This window comes from Pseudophryne corroboree, chromosome 9 (genome assembly GCF_028390025.1).
Source record: "Pseudophryne corroboree isolate aPseCor3 chromosome 9, aPseCor3.hap2, whole genome shotgun sequence".
Lineage (NCBI taxonomy): Eukaryota > Metazoa > Chordata > Amphibia > Anura > Myobatrachidae > Pseudophryne > Pseudophryne corroboree.
Genome location: NC_086452.1, coordinates 131,471,789 through 131,497,913, shown reverse-complemented (window position 1 = coordinate 131,497,913; position 26,125 = coordinate 131,471,789). Strand labels below are relative to the sequence as shown.

The 26,125-nt window shown below is 40.0% G+C and overlaps 1 protein-coding gene across 1 annotated transcript in view; it reads left to right on the top strand.

The window, feature by feature from the left end:
• LOC134956793 (uncharacterized) overlaps nt 1-26,125 on the top strand; it is a 36,964-nt gene that overhangs the window by 1,478 nt on the left and 9,361 nt on the right. Inside the window, exons 4-11 of the mRNA XM_063938742.1 lie at nt 59-118; nt 3,969-4,019; nt 7,595-7,660; nt 13,399-13,443; nt 15,901-15,942; nt 17,841-17,888; nt 21,587-21,631; nt 25,775-25,810. Coding sequence (XP_063794812.1) covers nt 59-118; nt 3,969-4,019; nt 7,595-7,660; nt 13,399-13,443; nt 15,901-15,942; nt 17,841-17,888; nt 21,587-21,631; nt 25,775-25,810 — 393 coding nt within the window. The remainder of the gene's footprint in view (nt 1-58; nt 119-3,968; nt 4,020-7,594; nt 7,661-13,398; nt 13,444-15,900; nt 15,943-17,840; nt 17,889-21,586; nt 21,632-25,774; nt 25,811-26,125) is intronic.

Below are 26,125 nucleotides of genomic sequence, written 5' to 3'. Positions count from 1 at the left end.
AACATAAAGTCCTACTTAAGCATTTTTTTTACTTACGTTATTATTCATATTTTTACAGGGTCAAGCTTTCGATTTCCAAGAATTTAAAAAATTGTATTTTGCGCTGAAAGCTGAACTTGTAAGTAAATGTTTCTGCATACATTTATTAACATGAATAATAATTTGATTGGTACATGTGGTAATACAATGGATTTTATCATGAAGGAGGGTTACTGTGGAGGCATTTAATCACTTTATCATGCTCTAGATATTCCCCATTGAGAAACAGCAATTTTCAACAAAAATATTTTCCCAATTTGCCCAGTGACAATGTTAGAAGTACGGCTTCAGTGTAATCTACTGTACATCTGACAGCAGCTGACAGGTCAGTCACTGATAGGTGCAGAACATACGCTGCAGATAAATAATGTATGAGGCTCCAAACACTCAAGACAGTACTCATTGATATAATTATTGTGAGACCACATGGTTTCCTGTGACCAATGTGGTATTTCAAACTGCCCCATTAAGCTGTACAACATGTTATATAGCTCAGTGGGTAAGATATATATATATATATATATATGTATATACATACACATATATATATATATATATATATATATATATATATACAAAGTAGAGGAGTTCCATTCAGCATATAGACATTTTGTGTGCATAACATTTTGGCTGTAATAACCCGTGCAATATAGTGGAAGGAAAAAAGTGACTATGAAGTTTCAGGCCACATGGGACAGTAGAACATTCACAGTTGTGGCATTTTACCATGGGCGAACTGCAAATCTCACAACGGATGTGCAGCTGGATAATGACAATACTCGGTGTATGATTAGAGTAGGTTCATTCCATATGTATAAATGTATTCTTAATTACAAATCCCTTTTGGGTCATTTGGCACCACTTACAATCTCCACCATGCAAATCCCAGACGTTCACATTGTTTCTTGAAATTAGCATCTTATTCACATCATAGCTGCATACAAAGTTGCTTATAGTGTCCCTGGCACTTAGGGTTTATATATATATATATATATATATATATATATATATATAGCCTAATCAAAGCAGGCAAAGCCATGCACCCATAGAAAAAAAATACAGAAAAATGTGTATTTTGAGCACCTCCCTACCCACACTGCAGCATGTGATGGGCTGAGGAGAAGATCTGCAGCTGCTTTTTCCAGGTAAGGGATGGGGACCTGGGCCCCCAGTGGGCCCCTCCATCAGACCTGGAGCCCGGGTAATTAGTACACACCCCTACCTCTTGGCACCCCTGCCTGTGTATGCATTGTACTTTTATCACATCAGTTATGTGAATAGGATGCATGTTATGTGGAAATCTAGCTTCCATAAAGGCCCCTTGGTTTCTTTAAAAATGGAAAAAACTATGTGTAATGTAATCCCATTTTGAGCAGAACTGCTTGTGTGACTTCCTATGTAGGAGTAATCAGCTAGGTAATAGTAAGTTTAAAAAAGTGTTGACTCTGAATTTGTGATCTATTTGCAACATTGTGATTGTCCTAAATATTATGCCGGCAGAACAATCAGGCATTTAAAACACAGTTTTATGGAAAATCACAGAAATATTTTGTGTAAGACTCTAAAGCTGGCCATACACCTAAAGCTTTATTGTGGGATCTGGCTGGTTGGAATAAAAATCTGGTAATGTATAGATGCAAATGACAATTGAAAATTTGCTCCTAAAATTACATAAAACTGACAAAAATGGTCCTTCAGACAGTTTGGTTAAATCAACTGGATTTAACCAATTTGTCTGATTGACCATTTTTGTCTGTTTTCCAGTGTTTGGGACCAAATGGTCAATTGTCATTTGGGACCAAATGGTCAATTGTCATTTGCTCTCATGCATTACCAGATTTTCATTCTAACCAGACCTGATCGCTCCTCTGCAAATTTGCAGAGGTTTGCAATCAGTCACCACCCAGACAGAGTCAAAATCCGCCCCATGCAAGTCTGCGTATGTCGGGTGATAAACATTGCATACGCCGGTCAGCTGCAAATCCAGTCTGTGTGTATCCCAGGACCTACTCCTACAGTGTGAAAGAAACAGGCTGATCGGGGCAGGAGCTGATGTCACACACCCTCCCTGAAAATGCTTGGGCATGCCTGCGTTCTTCCTGACACTCTCAGAAAACGTCCAGTTACCGTCCCCAAACATCCACTTCCTGTCAATAAAACCTGTGTACGCCTAGCAATCAAAAAAGATGCTGAATTCTTTCACAGGTTGGCTTCGCGTATGTGCATTACGATGCATACACATGCACAGTCCATCGATAATTGCCGCCTAGCGAATTTGCACAACAGCGATCAGGTCTGAATTAGGCCCTAAGTCCCAGTGTGCTTTAGCATTTTGTGGACTAGTCTAATGGAGGATACTTATGGCATCTGAGACTGATAGGGACTGATTATATTCCTGCTACTAGTGGCATATCTATAATGGGTGCAGGGTATAAAGTGTTCATGGGCTCATGTGTCCACGTGGGGCCCACACTGCACACTTTGCACCCATTTATTTTATACCCAATTTTCTGGAGTCCCACATCGTCAGTGGCAGAGCTGCAAAAATCATAGGGAAAATGGCACAATGGCCATTTTCGTGGTGTTTTGTGCATGCACAATAGGAAAAGTCTACTAGTCCTCACTAGGGTGCTGCTGGTTAGAGAGTAGGGTGTCCAGATGGAGACTGCACACAGGCCCCTTCTCTCTTAATGCGTCCTTACCTGCTACTGTAAGAGTGTATAGATTCAGTAAGTTGTGTCGGCAGGGCTGTAGACACTGGGCACTAGGGTCACCAGGGGATCCTAGCACTGCCACAGAGACTAGTGTGCATGTGCAGATCTCCAGGAATATGGTGTGGTGGCCATTTTCCCAGAGATTTCCTTACTGTACATGTGCAAATCTCCAGAACAAATGTCACCACCCCATTTACCGGAGATTTACTTAGAGATGCTGCAGCCAGCGGTGAACTCCGGAGAGGTGAGTATTGCACCCATTGTAAATACTTCAGTGGGGATGAGAAGATCAATAGAAGAATTCATTTTACATTTTTTAATTGTTATTTGAAAGATAATTTAAAACACCTATTAAGGTTCTACTATACAAATATGTTACAAATCTTCCTTAGATTCTGAACAATCTGTTTTCTTCTAAGTGTCTTTTAGAATCATAACAATGTTGCAGTTGCAACTTGCAAAGGGATTGCTGAACAAACATTTTACATAGTATATGAAGAGAGACTATGGTTAATTAGTTCAGATTAGTGGTTAAGGAAACATTGTTTTGACAGATATATTGTATTGGTACCAATTTTTGTCCGCAAGTTATAGAATGAGAATCACTTAGGGATCCCCATCTATCATCAATAGTTACAGTAGCAACCATTGATGGTTTGTGGTTGATGATTTTACCATTATTAGGAGAGGTACACATATTGTGATGGAAGACTGGTGGTGGCGTGTATATGCTGTGGTCTGAATAACCGTAGTAGCCAAACATTGATGGCTGCTTTGATATAATGCAGCAATAGTTTAGACATCGATAGACAAGCAGTACCCGCTGCTGGTCCTCATAATTTGTGTCTATTATATTTGTGAATTTAATATAACAATGAGAATATAATATTGATGAAAAGTGAGGTCAAGTCAAGAGTGGTCATTTTGTATAATTGGTTCGCATATGCCTTTATTTTATTTCCATATTTTAAAAGTGTCTTCTATTTTGTGTATAAACAAAGACAATTATTTTAAAAGAATGCTGTACAGCTACATATTTATACTGAAATAATGGAGAAGAATGGTTCTGGGATGCTGCATATATTGCTGACTTACTGTATTTAATATTACATTATTGAGCAGAATTTTCAGAAGACAGAGATGTAAAGTAATAAAATATGTAATGATATTTATTGTGAAAGTATATTTTACTTATCATTTCTGATCAATTCACAGGCATGTGTTGGTTGTGATGTTAATATTCTTTTGGGTACAGAACTGATATTGGTAAGTGTACTGTACATACAAAAATTACATGTATACAGCTCCCTGGTGTGTTTAGCAGAAGGGTTTGAAATCCTATGGCTGGTTTGGTCACTAAATATTGTCCAAATATAATTTGTACACTATGCTAATCTGTCTCTCTGTCTGTCTCTCTCTCTCTCTCTCTCACTCTCGCTCCCACTCTCACACACAACACATTATATGTACATTATGGGGGTTATTCAGATGTTGAAGCCAAAAAAAAAGCAAACTTGGCAAAACCATGTTGCACTGCAGGTGGGGCAGATGTAGCATGTTCCGACTTAGAGAGATTTAAATTTGGGTGGGGTATGTCCAAACTGAAATGTAAATTGCAGTATAAAAATAAAGCTGTCTAACATTTCTGGGCTACATGCAAAAGCAGGCAGTATTTACCCTGCACAGAAAAAATATAAATGTATATTTGAATAGCAAAATGGTTTGTTCCAGATACAAACTTACATGCTTTTTCTGCCTTGCTTCCAAATCAGAATCAGACGCTATATGCACATTATGAACTATTTAGTCAAATTATTCACCTGTTCTACTTAACATTTTACACAGGAAATCCCCCACCACCTAAGATCCTGCACTTGCCCCTGAGCTGTATTCTTTATAAATGACAGATTATGCTGTTATTCATCACCAGCTGCTTCCCATCTCCTATTTAGTCATTTGTAATATGTTATGTTATTTTAAAATGGAGATCAACTGAATTTAAAAAAAAACCCTCTAATGTTCAAATATGGAAATTCTAGTTCTATTTAGAAAAGTACTGCTAGTGTGTAGGACTATTTATGTGAAATATATATAATGCATTTTTCAGTTTGCCTTGGATTAATATTAGAAGAGCAGCAATATACACACAGAAAGTTTTCATGTTTACAGATGTAGTAGAATGTGTTGCACCATGGTACTGAGGACCTTATGCAGAGTTTGAAACAAATGCAGCTAAAGTTTATAAGTTTGAACCCTAACAAAACATTGGAAGTGGTGTAAAGGGTTTTTCTTGTTTGGTTCCATGCAGGATAAATGCTGCCAGCTTTAGCATATAGCACCTATATACTGGATAATTCTGTTCCTACACTGCAGTGATTCTTTCTGCACATTATAAATGCCCCCACCCTGCAGTGCAGCATTTTTTCCCAAAGTACAAAATTACACCTTATAATTGGATTTATTGCTATATTTGAGGAGTATCTTTATTACAAAAAAATATTTTCTGGTTAGACAGTATATGCAAATTTCTAGCACCCATTTAATGTGTATCGGGTGGGTGTGGGGCACAGCAGGTACTGTCTCAAAAAAAGGGACTGTCCTGTGAAAATCAGGACATTTGGGAGGTTTGCTGTTCCACTATTTTCACTGGTACAAACAGTACCATAGTTTCTATGGGACTTGACATATTGCAAGAAGAATTACAAGGTTTGATCCCAGTAGATAACAATATATGCAGGTGGCATTAGCCCCTAGTAGCCAGAGCAGTAGTTGCTCTCCCCACTGACACATGAGTAGCCTGGCGGCTGTGTATGCACATTAGACTTGCCACGTCCGACCCCAGAGGCAGAGTAATGATAGCATAAGCCATCCCTTTGCTTCCAGCTCTTTGCCTGGAAGGTTCATATCTCTTATCTTATCTAGAGAATGTTAGTAAATTTCAGTGAAATTATTCATTTATGTAGGGTGACCATATTATCCCTTTTACCTGGGACGCTCACGGATTACACAGGATCTGTGGCTGATTAAAACCAGCTGAAATGTAGGCTTGAAGTCAGCCAACTACAGAACCTGTGTAATCCATGAGCGTCCCAGATAAAAGGTATAATATGCTCACCCTAATTTATGCTTTGTGAGTGTAGGGGATATTAGCACATCCACGTCACAATAATAATGCAGGATGTACTAAATAGGACTGTAATGATCTACTCACAGCTAGAGACACATCAGGCGGAAGCAGTTTCTCACCCTAATTACTATAGCTTGTACATTGTAGTGATCAGTCACCAGCAAAATAGTTTAAAGTAAATCAAATGAGTGCGTTTAGTTTAATGGCACAACTCTGACTGATATAGCCACATTTCATGTAATCTGACAAAACACAATGTACAAGTTTTACTCCAATGCTTTTATAGATAATGTAATAACTATGGGGATTATTCAGGTTTGTTAGCAAGCCAAAAAAGCTGGCAAATGGACAGAGCCATGCTTCACTGCAGGTGGGGTAGATGTAACATGTGCAGAGAGATTTAGATTTGGGTGGGTTATATTGTTTCTTTGCAGGGTAAATACTGACTGCTTTATTTTACACTGCAATTAAGATTTCATTTCTAATATCCAACCCAAATTTAACACTCTGTGCACGTTACATCTGCCCCACCTGCAGTGCAACATGGTTTTGTCCATTAGTGTGCTTTTTTGGTTTACTAACAAACCTGAATAAGACCGAATGTATGAACACATTTACATGCATTATAAAAGCATCCAATACTTCATAAAATTAAAATGATCTTACCACTATGTCAGACTTTATCATGCTAAACATCCTGCTAAGTACATGAGTCTTGAATTGGACATTATTTCAGTCATTTTTTTTATGTGTTATTTAAAAGTACTAAAGAGAAGATGTATATAATACTCAGTATACTCTGACATAGTGAGTGGTATTTATGCAGCTACAAGGATGAGGTCATAAAGCGGATAGTGCATTTTGTGCTTCCTGGGTAACATATAAAATGTTACTGCTTTTTACAGATACACAGAGATATTTCAGTAATACTCGGGTTACAGAATGTACCACTAGTAGAGGGTGTTCCTACTGTAATCTGTAGTTATCTGAAAAGCTTTATCCTTTTAAAAAGACTTTATCTTTCCAGCTCATGCAGAGGAACAGGGTCGGATTAAGGGCCACATGGGCCTGGGGCTGAAAATATTCAAGGGCCTAATGTGAGAAACCGGGGAGGTGTGATTAGTACTGTGTGGGTGTGGCCAGAGCTATGTGGGCGTGTACACCCTCTACAGTCTACACTATCAGCTGTAATGTCTTGCTAAATATGTAAAAATATAGAAAATTGCATAAAATATAAATGCAATCTTAATAGTTATGATTTATGGCTGACTATGTGGCCAGCTGGTGGCTAGTGATCATCATGCTGCCATAATGATGGACCTATTTTTATGTGGAGGCCTGGAGCTGTAGCTCCATCCGCCACATTGTTAATCTGGCCCTGTAGATGAACCGTGTTTATTTTACATTAATGGTGTAATCCAATGACTGGTGATAAATGGTGAATGGTGAGGCCGATGTGCTGATTCTGATATTTAAGCTCAAAGAGAATATTTTTACTTCATTTGCACTGAATAAAACAATCTGAATACACACATTGCTATAATAATTAGAGCTTTCTATTATTATGATGACTAAGTAAGCCATGTTCTGTTATTTGGCAAAAGGGTATCAAAAATAAATAGTAAAACTTATATAATTCATTGTATATTCTCAGATAAATTCATTTAGGACTCATTCAGTAAGTAAATCTATACATGTTTCAATGTGATTCTAGGAAGACCTACTCTCTAGTAACATTGATGATGTGGACAAACTAACATCAGCAGTAAATAATTTATTGGTAAGTTACAGTATATTTACTGTTTTAATTATTTTTCTTCCATCTTGTAAATATAGATATTAACATTACATACTGTACATTGAATTGATTTGCAAACTGTCACAATCATGTTGCTGTCATGTAGTATTTGAATCATGGCATTATTGTGACATACTGTATAATAAATGAGTTTAGGGTTAGTACACAGGTTTGATTAAAACACCACTTATTAGTTGTGACAGACAAATCCTTTCACTTTGTATGGAAAGCACTGTCCCATCACTTTTGGAGACATTAGCTCTGCACTAGAAACACACATCAAAGTTTTCTTGTAGCTTCCAGAAAAGCCCAGATGTCTAAAGCCTAAGGCAGCTTCTCCTGTTTTGATATGGAACTTTAATCTTCATAGCCAAGTGTTTCTGCAAAAGGCAAATTCCCAGCTCATACCAAGAATTTGTACTTTATATGCGAGGTACAAATAAAAAGTGTTTATTTATGAAGCAGCTTTGTTTCTAGCTCTAACATATAGTCCTGAATAACTGTAATGCTGTTGTGCTGCTACTTCATCACTAAATGCATTTCCTTAACATGGTCTACCTAGATTGATATGTTGTCTCCCACTATTGAATGTACTACTTACATAAAATCTCCAGTCAAAACCTGCTCCCAATTCCTTATTTAGGGGGTGGATTTCCTAAAGCTTCTAAAGATGAAAGTGGAGGTATTGCCCATAGCAACCAATCAGATTTTAACTATCATATCTCTATTGTGTTAAGATACTGTAAGAACCACTCAGCCATCTAGTCTGTCCCCTTTTTTTAACCATATTGTTAACTCAAATCCTATTTGATCCTTATATCTTTGTAAGGATCTCCTTATGACTATCCCATGCATGTTTAAATTGCTCTACTGTATTAGCCTATACCACCTCTGATGGGAAGCTATTCCACTAGTCCACTACTTTTTCTGTGAAGTAAGTTTTCCTTACATTTCCCCTGCATGTCCTCATGTTCTATTACTTCTTTTCCTTTGAAGAATCTCTTCCTCCTGTACCTTGTAAAAACCCTTGATATATTTGAAAGTTTCGATCATGTCCTCTCTTTCCCTTCTCTGCTCCAAACTATACACATTAAGATCTTTTAGTCTTTCCAGGTAAGTTTTGTGATGTAGACCCTGCACCATATTAGTTGCCCTTCTTTGTACTGTGTCTAATGTGTTAATATTCTTTTGGAGATATGGCCTCCAGAACTGAACACAGTATTCTACATGAGGCCATACTAATAACCTATACAGTGGCATTATTACTTCTTTCTTACTGCTACTGATTCCTCTCACTATGTCATACCTCCCAACTTGTCTAAATAGCAAAGAGAGACATCCTCGAGTGCCAAAGGCGCACGGCTAAAATTAGCAGGTGTGGCCTCATGGGTATGGGGTGTATCCTCATGGCAAGAGCCAGGAACACAAACCACTCCCCTGTTTCCATCAGTATGGAGACATGAAAAGCACTTAGTGAGCTGCTGGCCATGTCACCTGTCTCTCTCTGCTGGGGAATAGACGCTGTGTCCATGCACACAACATCTATTAACTGCTGCTCTGCTCAGAGCAGTGAGTGACATGTGGGATATCCCAAGTGAACCCCCACCATGGGACACCGTGACTCGCAGGTGTGACAGCGGGACAGACAGTGAAAAATGGGACTGTCCTACCAAAATCGGGACAGTTGGGAGATATGCTTATGCAACCAATCATCTGATTTGCCTTCCTCAGTGCTTTGTTACATTGCTTACCTGCCTTTAAGTCATGGAGGAGCCGGGTGCTGCATGTAATGTTACAGTGCAGTATCCGGCTCCTGTCACTGAGGGGGGGCCAGCACTTGGTGTCATCCCTTGGCTGGAGATACCTCTGCACCCCCCTAGTAATCCCACTGCTATCATCATGCTAAAATTATTTCACTGGTTTTAAATTTAATTTACAAAGTATCAGACATATCTGTGTCATTGCATAGAAAAATTAATGTTTTTTTTTTTTAAACAGAGCACATACTGCATGCACACACATATTAGACATAGCTTTGTTATTACACTGCACTTTACAGTAGGATTACACTGCCCTCCATCCTTCATAACATCCTTCATAATCCTTCATCCTGCTGAATCAGTGCATTTTATATTTTTCCTCCTTCTATTCAAAATGTTTTTGTTCCATTGACACATTTTGCACCCAGTAGCTGGATTTGCCCTTAACTTGAAATCAGCTTAATAAAATCCATCTCTATACTCAGGGCCGGTGCTAGGGCGTTCGGCGCCCCCCTGCAAACTATAAATTTGCGCCCTCCCATATTCCTTTGGCGCGCGCCGGGAAAAGGGGTGTGGTCTCACAAGTAAGGGGCATGGCCACACAATAGTACCCCCATTTAAAATTACGCCACAATGTAGCACAATCTTATTAATCTTATACGTAATGCCCCACCCGCAGTAGTAGCGTCCTTATATGTAATGCACCCCAGTAATAGTAGCATCCTTATACAAAATGCCCCCCAGTAGTAGTAGTGTCCTTTTACATAATGCCCCCCCAGTAGTAGTAGCGTCCTTATACATAATGCCCCCCCAGTAGTAGTAGCATCCTTACACATAATCCCCCCCAGTAGTAGTAGCATCCTTATACATAATGCCCCCCCGTAGTAGTAGTGTCCTTATACATAATGCCCCCCCAGTAGTAGACGCGTCCTTATACGTAATACCCCCCAGTAGTAGTAGCGTCCTTATACGTAGTGCACCCCAGTAGTAGAAGCGTCCTTATACGTAATTCCCCCCTAGAAGTAGTAGCGTCCCTATACGTAATGCCCCCCAGTAGTAGTAGCGTCCTTTTACGTAGTGCACCCCCAGTAGTAGTAGCGTCCTTATACGTAATGTCCCCCCAGTAGTAGTAGCGTCCTTATATGTAATGCCCTCCCAGTAGTAGTAGCGTTCTTATACGTAATGCGCCCCCAGTAGTAGTACCGTCCTTATACATAATGCTCCGCGCAGTAGTAGCATCCTTATACGTAATGCCCTCCCCCCAGTAGTAGCATTGTTATACGTAATGCCCTCCCAGTAATAGTAGCGTCCTTATACATAATGCCCCCAAGTAGTAGTATCGTCCTTATACGTAATGCCCCCCCCAGTAGTAGTAGCATCCTTATACGTAGTGCACCCCAGTAGTAGTATCGTCCTTATACATAATGCCCCCCCCAGTAGTAGTAGTGTCCTTATACGTAGTGCACCCCAGTAGTAGTATCGTCCTTATACGTAATGCCCCCAGCCCCTGTAGTAGTAGCGTCCTTACACGTAATGGCCCACCCAGTAGTAGCGTTGCTACATGTAATGTCCCCCCTGTAGTAATAGCATCCTTATACGTAATGCCCCCCCAGTACTAGTAGCGTCCTTATACGTAGTGCATCCCAGTAGTAGTATCGTCCTTATATGTAATGCACCCCCAGTAGTAGTAGCGTCCTTATATGTAGTGCACCCCTGTAGTAATAGCGTCCTTATACGTAATGCCACCCCCAGTAGTAGTAGCGTCCTTATACGTAATGCCCCCCACAGTAGTAGTAGCGTCCTTATACATAATGCCCCCCCCAGTAGTAGTAGCATCCTTATACGTAATGCCCCCCCAGTAGTAGTAGCATTCTTACATGTAATGCCCCCCCAGTAGTAGTGTCATTATACGTAGTGCCCCCACACACACACACACACAATTCACACATATATACACACCCATACACACCCACCATACACACACACACACACACACACACACACACACACTTCTCTCTCACCCTACACTTACCTAAGCCAGTCTCCCTCTGTACAGCAGCCTGGTCCGTGTAGCTCTGCCCCCTTTTGTCCCGTTTAGCCACGCCCCTTCCGTCCCATGTAGCTCCGCCCCCTTATGTCCCGTACTCGGCGCTGTCACACAGCACAGGTGAGGTGAGGGGAGGGAGGAGGCTTTTCATGCTGCAGGTGCCCGCTGCCAGTGCCTGTCAAACAGTGACAGACACAGCACTGGCAGCAGCAGCAGCAGGAGGGGGGACTGGACGGCGCAGAAGGGAAGGGATGCAGAGCAGGGGAAGCGCCTAACCATCTCAGCGCCTCCCTGCACTGCATCCCTTCGCTGAGCAGGTAGCGCCGGGCCTGTCTATACTCCAAGATGGACTTACAGTGCATGGTAGCAGTGTGAGCACTACAGAGCATTCAGTAATCTAGAACCTGAACTAGGCATTCCTAGTAACTATGGATATTAGTCATATTATTGCTCAACCTTCCCCTGATGGCAATAAGTGCACTAGATCTAACAATCCTATACAATCCTCTCCCTAATCGACCTCTCTGCTCTGCACAAGATCTACGTCTCTCATCCACACGCATTACTTGTTCACACTCAAAATTACAGGACTTTATCCGGGTCTCACCCACTCTATGGAATGCCCTCCCACGCACAATAAGACTCGCCTCTAGTCTCCAAACCTTTAAACGTTCCCTGAAAACTCACCTCTTCAGACAAGCCTATCAATTTCCAGACCCACCCACATAATCTTCAGTGCTTCCCTATCTAATTACATCCTCTCTGTACAGTATATATATATCACATATTATGTCTTTCTTTACTCTCACACCCTCCTGACACTTGGCCAACATTGCGGGGTATCATCATACAACCCATTAAGAACCTAGCAATCTGGTGGATCATTATGCTATAGATAGCATCTATCCTTGTGTATCCCTATAGATTGTAAGCTTGCGATCAGGGCCTTCCTACCTCTATGTCTGTCTGTTTTTACCCAGTTTTGTTCTATTACTGCTGTTCTAATTGTAAAGCGCAACGGAATATGCTGCACTATATAAGAAACTGTTAATAAATAAATAAATAAATAAATAACACGTAAACTTACCAAGTGATAAAATAACTACAGGTTGAGTATCCCTTATCCAAAATGCTTTGGACCAGAGGAATTTTGGATATCGGATTTTTCTGTATTTTGGAATAATTGCATACCATAACGAGATATTATGGTGATGGGACCTAAATCTAAGCACAGAATGCATTTATGTTTCATATACACCTTATACACACAGCCTGAAGGTCATTTTAGCCAATATTTTTTATAAATTTGTGCATTAAACAAAGTGTGTGTACATTCACAGAATTCATTTATGTTTCATATACACCTTATACACACAGTCGGAAGTTCATTTAATACAATATTTTTAATAACTTTGAGTATTAAACAAAGTTTGTGTACACTGAGCCATCAAAAAACAAAGGTTTCAATATCTCAGTCTCACTCAAAAAAGTCCGTATTTCGGAATATTCTGTATTTCGGAATATTTGGATATGGGATACTCAACCTGTATAACATTCAGTGCATATATAACCAAAACATAAGACATTCTCCTAAACCACTCATACTATTAAAATAAGAGGCTCTTTTTATAGTAAATGCAAATAGAAACATTGGGGAAATGTATTCGATCACTTTGGATAGATGTATCTCCAGTTCTAATAATGGTTTGCGTAAATCACAATTTACAGAAGCATGTCTATGCAGATTTTACTTAACCTGTATTTTGTAGTAAGGGAAATATACAACAGTTAATGAAAATAAATGCACAGTAGTTCCTTCATACTGGATGTTTTCTTAATTTTTAAAATACCTTTTCACTTTGTTTAGAGTTTTTGCTTTATGCTGAATGTTTTGTCTTCTGCATATGTTCTAGGGGGGCCTTAACCTTGGGGGTGTATTGAAACTTCTTTGCAAAGTGGTAAGATAATATTTTCATTATAACAATGCTACACTATTACAGCCTTTATTTATTGAATTATCTACTTCATTCCCTATATTTTAAGGGTCAATCTTTTTCACACAAGTGATAGGATCAATCAGGGATGGACTGGGGCTCGTTTTCAGCCACGGCATTTGTGCACTCTTGCCAAAGGCACATGTGTGCATGACACAGAGGCGTGCACACGTCGCAGGGAGTGTGGGAATGGCTCATGGAGGCATGCTGTGTGTCGGGGGGCATGGACTCATGGCATGCCCCCATATTTAAAAGAGACAAACATTGTGGGCATTGAGAGGAGACAGTTAGAGAGCTGGAAGCTGTGCAGTGCACGGCCTTCCCGGTTCTCTCTATGAGGGACCAGACCATTGGCCCTCCTGGCATTTGCCAGAAGTGCCAGATGGGCCGTTTGGCCCTGGGATCAATAGTGTTCAATATTTGGGACTTTGTTTTCCCTAGTAAATCACCCCTGCTGGTGCAATTCACACTTTCTCCAAGGTAAACAGCAATTACTGCAGTGATGTGATAATGCTGGTGGGTGACTCAGCCATCCAATCAGTACACCAGACAGTGTACTAAATAAAACTATTTTTTATCACTATAAGGATGGCTGAGCTACCGAGCTATGCAGGACCTGTTAGTGTATTGAATATAGAGATTCATTTTATATACTCCCCTTTAAAATCTATAAATGTACACTGTGTACAAGATGCACATGTCAGTAAAATGGTATGTTTTAGTTTGGCATACACACAGAATACAAGAGAAATATGTATTTACTTTGAGCATGACTATGTGTGAAACTGTGCAATCGTCCATACATAAAGGGTATATAGTGTGGGATGTGTGAAGGACACAAGAAATACAGTAGTTACTTGGAAGCACTGCAGAATGTAGCATCTCAGTGGTACTGTGTAAATGTCTGCACAGATTGGCTTGGATTTATGGCCATATGGGTCTGGGACTTGGGAGACAATTATGTTGTAGCATAATACAGCTTTGTTTTAATACTTATGAATTGTTAAAGACAGGGGTGTTTCTACAGAGGAGGGAGCCCCTGTGCAGACTCTGGGTGGGCCCCCTCCTCTGCATGGTGCAGTAGTCTCCGGCATTGTGCCAGAGTCTACTGCGCATGCACAGGTCTCCGGAAACATGGCGCCCACCATGTTACAGAGACCAATTTCACTACTGCACATGTGTGGTGGCCACTTTGGCTGTGATTTTCACCGTGGCTGCAGCGCTCGATACAGAACTCTGGAGATGTAGGTATTAAAATATGGGAGCAGTGTGTATGGTGTGGGCCCCCTGGACCCAGGGGCCCGTGTGCACCATACACATTGTACTCATTATAGAAACGCTAAAGACCTTCTGTTGCTGTATAATTCAGTTTCATTTCTTTCTTTTCTTATATGATATAACTGTTTTTTACTTGCATTCAGAAAGCAAGAGTAAAATCATTTTCTCATTACTAGTAGAATACATTTAATAGGCAGGGTGTAATTGTACATTGAGACTTATGGACCAAAACTAAAACATATGTCCTGCAGATTTAGCACAGTTGGAGACTTTGCCATATTAATGTGCACATAGTATTCTCATTGTATTCACTCCTGGTTCTACTGTAGATATATCTTCTCATAGCTGGTTTTCCTCATGTTGGGTTACACATTTACCTGCCTGTAGATTTCTCTCCTGTCTACTAACTAGGCTTCCTATAATATGTCATTTCTGCTAGATTTTACTTCTGGACTTTGTCTCATTTTATCTGGTCTTTCCCCTCTGTACTTATACCTTCCCTCATCTGTCATCACTATGCTTGTGCCTGGCCCCAGAGCTGGATTATGGCTATGTGGGACCTGTACTCATGAAGAATATCCCCAGGCCAGATAATGTATGTTTAAGACAATTCTGATGGAGAAAATCTTTGTTATTTCCTGATAAATGGCCTGTAGTCAATTAGTCTTATATATGATGGGGATATCGGTAACAATAACCCAAGTTAGAGAGTGCAGTTACCAAGTATTGTGTCAGTGCATTCTTCTCATCACAGCAGTATTGATCTGATGGGACTCTGCAGCACTGATGGTGGTATAGTGAATTACGTATCATCATAGTCAGCTATTATTATTACCTGGCCAACCACGTGGATGCCAGCCACACGGCTTCTAAAGGGGTCTCAGATTACCTGGTCTGGGTAAGTCCCCTGTGAAAGAGGGGCTGGGGACATCTGCTTTACTATGTTATATGCAGTCTTATCATCACAGTCACACAAGGTGACATGTGTCCCACAAGATCAGCTCATCCTCTGCTGCTGTGACCATTCTCACTGGGGACAATCTGGGCAGGTAGATGGTGAAGACTGAGTGTGTGTAAATATTCATTATTTGTATATGCAGTACAGTTTATTTAAACATGTAAATGAATATATTTCACATACAGGTAACTGCCCTGAACACACCATGTGTGCAAGATCTACTACAGGTATGGATATATTGGGCCGGATGTAATGCCACCCAAGTTCAATGACCATGCAGGATGCTGGCCGAACACTTGACTTTTTTTAAAAGGGCATTTACTTACAAAGCACGGTTTTGCCTTGTATGTGATTGCCCCTTTAAAAAAAGTCAGACGGGATCCCCAATGGACGACGAACTCGTGCAGCATAACATCCAGCCCGTTGTGTTGTCTGTATTACAGTATTTTAAAGTAAGACATTACATTGTAATGACATAAAATAATGATTTGGAGTATGAACAAATAGGTTACTTACACTGCTGTATAATACTCAGAACTATCAATACTATTCCCATGTATATTTTATACCAGGACCAGCTCAGAGAGTCCGGGGGTTGGTTATTCTTTGGGGGGGACAATACGTCGTGTTCTATTAAACTCTTTATTAACTTTTACCAGCACAGATGTCACCGGTCTGCGTATGCTTCTGTCAAACTCGCACATTATAATCAAATTCGCAGTTCAAGGTGCTAGTTACATAGAGAAAAAGCCACATGCACTAACACTTTGCAATAGTCTTGAACGCGCAGATTCCCGGCTATTACATGGGCCAAGTTTTGGGACAAACTTGAATCTTTTAATGTGTGAGAAGGAGCTTGTTTTCCAGCATATAAAACTCGCACCCTATTACATTGGGCCCATATGTAATATTTGTTTAGAACATTTGAATAAATAACTGTTACATATTATAATCCATGCCTAAATTCAAATAAATGTACTAATAAAAGCAGCTGATTATAAGGTATCCTACTACTAAATATCTCATTAAGGTTTGTATTGTGATTTACAAGTAAAGAAATGAAGACTTGTTTGTGTACACAAGTATTTCAGTAAAACATATCTATTGGGGCATCTAGGAAAAACTATCATATTTGTTAATTTACACTATTTGGAGAACATAATTTGGTTTATACAGTATAGACAGTCCCTGAATGTGTCTACTTATACTGTATACCCACATGCAAAAGCAAGATTTAAATTTAAGGGATTGGAATTATTTAAATTAAAACTAAGGAGTAAAAAGAGCAGATCCCCTGATTTCTGGGACATGGGGGCATATTCATCATGCTAATTATCAGGCCCCTCTGAAAATTAACATTCTGACTCACAGTGAGCGCCAGAGCAATTCATCATTGCTCTGGCACGGAGACAGCTGACGCAAAAATCATCTGTCTCCACAAAGTTTTTCACTGCTACTTTCATTGCTGTGGAAAAATTTGTCAGGATTAGCACTAGTGCGCCCGGTGGCAGAATTGGAGGGATCCAGAAAGATCTCCCTTTGCAAGCCAGGGCTGCTTCCAATAGGTAAACAGCAGGGTTGCAGGAGCACTCGCCATCTGTAGATGGCAAATGCTCCCACAGTCATGCTCTGAAAATATTTGTTTTCACCTACTTTTGTAGAAATTAAGTGATGATGAATATGTCCCAGTGAGCAGTATCTCTCTCCTGCAACACAACTTTATATATCCATGTCATTGCAGGATTACCATATACTTGCAGCTTCCAAGCCCTGTAAATGTAAATTAAATTCTTAGCATATAACTTGTTAGGAAAAACAGCCTGCAGACTATGTATGCAGCCCCTATGGGTGGAGTGCTAGTTATAAGTGTTTTTTACTAAGGGGAGACTCACCTTCAGAAGGTTATTGCTGAATGCACAGTAGGTCTGCTTTTATATAAAGGAAATAGCAGCAAGCAAGCAGCCAATAACATATATTAGTTGCTTGTTGTATCATATTCTCTGGTACACGTTAGATATTTGTTCTGTTTATTGATTAATTGAAGTATAAATATAACATCTTTCAATTGTATAATCTGCACTTCATAACCAAAGGCCTCAGTTATTTTTCATTTTTAATCTTTTAGAAAGGTATTCCAAAAGTTACTGACAATATCAAGAACGCATTATGTGGCGTAAGTAAGACTGTTTCTTTTTATCATAATATTTCACATGATAAATATATTTAAACATTATTTAACAAGATGACTTCAGTAAAAATAAAAGTGTCTTAATTTTTTCTATATACTTCAGAGAAAGCTGCTTTAATTTTTGCTTGGACAATGGTTATGTTACTTAGAGAATATATTGTAAATGTTCCATACTCTACATTTATTATGGCCATTTATGTAGAGCAAGAGTTATGCAGCGCATCTGTATAGGTGCAATTGCATCCATGTTTACAGATCAGTTACAGGTCATACTTTTATTGAACCAGGTATTGTATTTCTGTGCATGAGATAGATTTGGAAAGTTGGACTTCTCAGCATATCACTTGCATAATTAAAATATCACCATAAATCCCTCCCTATTACCACATTTTCACCCACACCTGTTAATTCATTTAAATTTTTAATGTTTCTACCAGAATCCCCTTTTTCACCCCATGTGTCCAGCAGTGTCATGTGGGCTAGTTGACAATCCAGTCCAATCCTTGGTGGCCTAGTGAGCAATGCAGTGCCCATCCCCTACGCCTATTGCCTTATAGTTACAACACTCCATTTCCTCCCTTTGTCTGAGCTCCAACAATCACAATGCTGTGTGACAGGATGCTGGATGGTATCAACAGAGATTGGAAGATTTCTGGGTCCTATAGCGTGTTGTACCTGTTACCCATCCATGTAGGAGACAGAGTGGAGCTGCTGTCGGCCAATATTATAGATGCTGGTAGCACTCTGAATAGAAGAACTAAGGCAAGAGCACCAACATTACTAAATATCAGCCATCATGTCACTCATATAGGGATCATTTTAAGAATGAGTGATAACCCCTTTAGCACTTACTAAACAGGTTATGACTTCCATGCAGTTCTGTATTTGGCTAACCTTAAGGCTCTTTGTGACTGTACCACTTATGCCATCATTAGAGCTAGCAGTATGATCCCTATTGACAGCATTAGGGACCCAGAAAATCCTTTACAGTTTCAGGGAAGGCTTCCCAGGCTTTGCTGTATCACCAACGGGAGTTAGCACTGTGTGCATGTGCAGGCTGCCATTGCATATGCGCACAATGGTAGGCTGCAAGAAACTAGGCAGAGGAGACCAACAAAGAGGTGGACACCGCAGAACCTCACTGGACAAATAAGTCATCTTAAACACTTCTAGCTGTTGCCCCTCCAGTCTGATATACTGTATCAGTGCCGTAACTAGGCAGTTTAGCGCTGTGTGCAAGAAACGGCATTGGTGCTCCCTCCACCTTATGTAAAATAGGGGCAGTCCACGCCATAGGGGCAGTGCGCGTCATAGGTGTGTGCAAAATATTTGGGGGTGTGGCTTCATGGGGAAGGGGTGTGGTCACAAAATAATACCAATTCATACTACGGTGCACAGTAGTCACCATTATTCAAATTACGCCGCACAGTAGCGCCACTAGACTAGGTAGAGCCCCTTTTACACATTACGGCAGTCAGTCCCCCTTTTTACAAATTTTGGCAGCCAGTCCCCATTTTTACACATTACGGCAGCCAGTCCCCCTTTTTTACACATTACGGCAGACAGCATCCCCTTTTTACACATTACGGCAGACAGCATCCCCTTTTTACACATTACGGCAGACAGCATCCCCTTTTTACACATTATGGTAGACAGAATAGATAGAGAGATAGACAGACAGTTAGACAGACAGACAGACAGACAGACAGACAGACAGATAGATAGATAGATAGATAGATAGATAGATAGATAGATAGATAGATAGATAGAAAGATAAATAGATGGACAGACAGACAGAAGGACAGATAGATAGATAGATAGATAGATAGATAGATAGATAGATAGATAGATAGATACTATCTCTCCCCGCTGGCTCAGGCTCATCGGTACATGCAGTCAGGCAGATCCTGGGCAGGGGAGAAGGAGGAGGGAGATGAACTCCTGAGCTGCAGCAGCGCAGTGTAATTGGTGGTGGTGCCACTGCATCTGTCCCTCTCGTTCCGGATTGGCTGGCCGCTGCCGCTGTTAATGCTGGGATGAGGGAAGCACATCCCAGCATTCACAGCAGCGCCGGCCAGCCAATGCCGAAGGAGAGGGACAGCTGCAGTGGCACCACTATTAATTGCAGCTCCAGTCCCCCTCCCTCCTCCTCCTCCCCTACATCCGGAGCTGCTCCTCTCCTATTCTCCTCCAGCGCAGCGCACACAGGACAGGCAGCTTGTAATGGATCAATTTGAGTCATTAAAAGCCACTGACACAGAATGCTGGCCGTTGCTCCCTCAGGACGACTGTGCTGTGTGCCAGGCACACCTGGTACACATGTAGTTACGGCTCTGTACTGTATGCTAGGATTGTGATGCCACAGTGCACCACCACTCTAACAGGCAGTCACTGATATGGAGGAGCAGCATCTGGCAGATTCAGCATTGAGGATTACCACCCCAACCTCTGCTTGCCCGTCCATTGCTCCACACTAGGTAAAGCACTCTGCGGAGTTGCTAATGACATTATCTTTTTTTATCGTTAAAAAAAACAAATTTAGGAAAATATTTGAAAGGTAAGATTAGGTTTCAGACTGCAATAAGATGAGATGGGATCAGTACTAAATGCCGCCGGCCGGAATCCCGGTGGTTGAAATCCCGACGCCGGAATCCCGACCACACAATCCCGACAGGGGTGGTGAGCGGAACGCAGCCCCTTCCGGGGCTCACTTCGCTCGCCACGCTGCGGACACGGTGCCTCGCTACACTCGGCACACTATTATATTCTCCCTCTATGGGTGTCGTGGACACCCACGGAGGGAGAATGTCGGGATTGTGGTGGTCGGGATTCCGGCGTCGGTATTTCGACCGTTGGGATTCCGGCCGGTGGCATCTTGACTGCATCCCGAGCAGATGTGACACAAGTCTTTAATCTATGTACCAAAATGTATTCACTGAAATAAGAATTAAAGTCATATATTTTTTTACAGTAGTTATATTATTTTAGTAATGTAGCATAAATTCACCTGTAAATAAGTGTTCACTTGTGCAAACATCCCCTCTAGCTCTTTTGCCATCTCACTCTCTTGTGAGTCCTCTATAACTAGCTTTGCCAAATCAAAGAATCATATTAAGGGGGAAATTCAATTACTCGCTATCATTGATTGTTTTGATGGGGGATATCCATTTAGCCCCAATAAGCCTGTGCAAGCTGCAGCTTATCATGGATTTCGTTTCACCAGCCTCAGGAGTGAAAACTGGGCTGTGGCTGGTGAACTCACATAGGTTTCACTGAACCTGTGTGTTTTTGTAAGAAAATGTATTTATTTTTGAGCAACCAAATCGGATTTCCTGGAAAAAAAAATTGGCAAACATTTTGAATTTTGAATTTTTTGCCTCTAATTGAATTCCCCCTAAATGTTAACATTAAAAACACCTGTATAGTATTACAAGCATAAGCATGCATATGACAGCAGTCAATCACTTCTCATTGTAACCCTCAACCCAATTAGTTCATCTACTGTAAAAAGAATAGCAGCAGCTTATTTCTGTATGATTAGCAGTACTACAGTATGCATTATGCTTTATATTGTTACCTGAGAATAATATTACTTGCATCTCATGAAATTATGTAACATTGATGTATTAACATCCTTTCTGAGTCTTTGATTTTTATAAAAAAAAAATATTTTGTTGAAACAGTTTAAGAAATCCAGCTCTAAAATTGAAATCCTAGGAAACGTCTTGGTAAGAATTTTATTACATTTATTTATCACAGATTTATACAGTATTTTCTTTAATTCTCAGTAGACTTTTCAGATTGTATGATAAGCAGCTACTCTATATTATATCAGTAAACACAGTAGGTGCAATGCATTTTTTTAAACTACAAAGTTTGATACGGACGAAGGATATGAGGTCAATTCAATAAAGTGCAAGGTGGTAAGTTGCTATTGTAATACTAGCAATGGCATCTTATCATGCCCACCTGACAGACCGATCTCCCCCTGGACTCATGTCTTTATATGCAGCCTTATGTGGCTGTATAGCATATAGCAATTTGACTCCTATGTGTTAACAAAAGTTAATGCAGTGTTTAAAAACAAACAAAGCTAGCTGCGGAAATGATTATATCTATATATATATATATATATATATATATATATATATATACTGCAGTGTTTTTCCTTGGTGGAAAGGAGAGCACTCGCCAGTTTTTTTTCTGGAACCATATATCTCCATAAACCACCTGTATTTGAACTATTTGCAAAAATTTGGTGGGTGCTATCCTTTCCACCTAGATGGAAAACACTGCACTGTACTATGGGTCTGGCCCCCTGCTGAGGGTAGGGCTTTGAATTGGCACCCCAGCTGCTGCTTGGTTGGGTGAGAGTGTGGGATTCCCTTTAGTATATATATATATATATATGTGCCTTGTGTAAAGAGTTACCAAGTAGGGCACCAGGACAGTTATTGTTTGTTTGGGGAGTGCTGCCACAAGCATGTGATTATATAACACAAACAATGCCTTTATCTTGCGCCAATGACTTCAAGCTGCACCTCCAGTACAGTCCCTTGTTAGCTAGGACCAAAATGGTAGATAAAGAGTGTAGTGACAGCGGGCGCTAGTGTAAGATAGGTAACCAAAATCCCATGACAGGATGATCCTATTAGATCTTAAAATAATAATTATAACAATAAGAATGGATATACCCTTTTAACAATATTCTTCACCCAACAGTAATACAATTAGATCTTAAGGAATTATTCATTTATTTACATAAAAGTGTAAGTTTCAGCCAGACGGACTTCTTCAGGGGTGGATAAAACTGGCCATAATTGGATTATAGATTTGTATAAATACTAAAGATTAAAATAATACAGCAGGAAAATCTGGCAGCATATATAGATAAAAATATTGTTTTTCATAAAAGATAGGAGTGCTTGGTAAAAGCTAGAGGCATAGGGGGTCATTCAGATCCAAGAGCATGCTGCATTTTTTGCAGCCGTGCGATCGGGTCTGAACAGCGCATGCGTGAGGGACGCAATGCGTAGGACAGCAATGGTTTCTATGACGAAAGCGATTGAAGGGGCGATCGAAAGAAGATTGAAAGGCAGAAGGTGTTCCTGGGCGGCAACTCATGGTTTCCAGGGAGTAACAGAAAAAAAGAAGGCGTGTCCACCCGTTCAGGAGGAGGGTTCTTGACGACACCAGCGGCCTGGATCGTCGCAGCAGCTGAGTAAGTCCTGGGCTGTGCAGAAACTGCACAAACTTTTGTTTGTGGAGCTCTCTGCACAGCTGTTCACACCCCAGCGATGCGCCTACCCCCTCCCCTGTAAGCAGTGATTACCTGGTCGCAGCAGTGCAAAAAACTGCCTGCGTGTGACCAGGTCTGAATTAGGCCCTTACTTCTGTCAATTTTGCACAAATAATTCCACTCAGGTCTGTAAGGCCAAATTAGTAGACCAAAAAACAAAACTATTGTTTCTTACTCAGTGGATGGTTTAAGATATATTCCACAAAAAATTCTGTGAAGGTGTTGCTAAAAACAACAATAATGGTAATTCAGAGTTGATCGCAGCAGCAAATTTGTTAGCAGATGGGCAAAACGATGTGCACTGCAGGTGTGGCAGATATAACATTTGCAGAGAGAGCTAGATTTGGGTGGGTTATTTTGTTTCTGTGAAGGGTAAATACTGGCTGCTTTATTTTTACACTGCAATGTAGATTTCAGTTTGAACACATCCCACCCAAATCTAACTCTCTCTGGACATGTTATATCTGCACAGCCTGCAGTGCACATGGTTTTACCCAACTGCTAACAAATTTGCTGCTGCGATCAACTCTGAATTAAGCCCAATGTTATTAAAGGTATCCTCCAGCTAAAGCATATATGTATATATATATATATATATGTGTGTGTGTATATATGTATATATATGTATGATCTTTAAATGGGTGAAACAGGACTGGAAATTTGCACTTCCAATTGCTAACATGCATAGCTTATGGAGCTATCAACATATATTTCTGCACTGTTAGACCAATAGTGTTACCAAGCATATAAAATAAGAGATGAGCATAAAAATGTATCTATAATAAATAAAAATGTAACAAAAGTAAAATCAGCAGCAATCACAATGAATAATATTGCTATACATAAAATGAATGGCAACATTGTGGGACCTTCTCAGTTGTTATTTAGCCATCCATATCTCCACCTTGGAATTCAGTAGTGTTAAAGAGGCCCAAATGCCGCAACAAGATGTAACTCAGCACATCCTTTTGTTCCCCTTGTTAGTATACTGTACTTATGGCTACAGACAGCCTTTGCCTACAGTAGTCCATGCTCAGATTCAGCTGTTTGGGTGAGAATAAATAACTGCTGAGAAGGACCTGGATGGATGGATAGATTGATGGATGGATGGATGGGTTTTTTCTGTTAAAAGAGTCTTTTGTTGACTATGTTAATGATTCAGAGTTGTATGCAAATCTGATGGTTTACCATAAATCCAATGTTTTAAGATGTGTGACTGTGTGAATCACTGTCTGCGAGATCTATCATAGTTATCCAAAGCCACAGCATATCAGACATGTTTGCGTGTGGGCAATGTGATGGGAACCATTTTTCAAAATGGAGACATCTTGAATCAGTTTCGCAGTGTGTGCCGAGGTCAGGGTCTGAATAGTCTTATGCAGATTTCATTGTCCCGGCAGAGGAGCTTCATCGCACATTCTGAATAAGCTTAGACTAACTCAGATGGGCCATGACTGCGACCAAAGGTCCCGATGGTGATGCAATACTGTGTCATTGGATGCAGCACTTGGATCTGAATTGCCGGCAGAAGATGTCTTTTATTTCAGATGCCTCCTGTGCCTATAGCATATTTTCACATAGCTGCTGCATCCAAAGATGCTGCAGCAATGCAAATAGTGTCCACCTCTATATCAGGCCCTGTATATTTAATGGCAAAAGACAATGGTTATTAGGCTAAAATCAGGTAAATGTAGTGCAGTGGCCACAGCTTGGACACTGCTGTAGACCAATAATTCTGCATAATGAATTTCATGATAATAATTGACCTTATTGTGAACAGATAAAAATTTATCATAAGTGTATTTTTTTTTAAACTTTTCTTTTGCTATTGATGCTCATATATATCATACATTTAAGTTGGATATATTTAATGCTGAATAAATCCAGTAGTCAGTTTAGCTGATATGTAGCACATTTTTCTAAGTGCAATATATGATGGTGATGTTGCTTTTATTTTCATTTATTGAAGGGACACACAGATTACTTTAAGGTCTGTTAGGGGAAAAGGAAGAGGCACTTTTTGAAAAAAATAATGTTTTTAAACATATATAACTAAGAAAAAATTGAAAACATGAACTTGTCAATGGGACTGAGTAACTCTGATCTAATGAGTTATTATCTAGATGTAGGACATTCTAGATGGTCTAAAACTGATACATGCCTCCTACAACAACTAGAAATTACAAATCAAAATTGATAATTAAAATGAATGGTTTACCCAATGTCACAAACACTGTGGTATTATTATACAAAAACTAAACAACAGTGTTACATTTCCTTTTTTGGCAATTAACATCCTGGGAACTGATGATGGATTACAAATGGAATCCATTTCTTTTTAAATGACAACAATAAAGTAACCTCTGAAGTTAGTGGGGCAAAGCTCTATGATAACAGCACTCTATTGCGCTATTTCTCATCAAGAATTACACTACGTCCACTGGTATTCAGTCTGGGTATAATAACGTCTTAGTGAATCTGCTTTAACAATGCTTCTACACTTTATAATCTGTTGACAACATTGATGCACGCAACATGTTAAAGACTTACATTAATGTTTTCTATTTTCAAGACCACTGCTGGCTGTGTGACTGAGTCTTTCAACACGGTAAGCTATTCTGATAAATCTTAGTTTTGATATGTAAAATTGCTATGCCCCTAGAACATGCTGTCACCAAGTTACACATGCATTGATCCAAACACATTCCTATATCCAGCCAGAACTGAGTCTTCTTGTGTGTGTTATGCTGAAATACAAATGTTGAGCTTTTTTTTGTACACATACTGTATGAACAATTAATTCCACTCATCTTTCTTATTGAATGAGTTAATTACTGTACATGAGACTCACCTCCATTAAGGATGCAAAAAAAAAAAAAATTCAAATGTATATTCAACAAACACTTGCAAATCAAATCCCTGA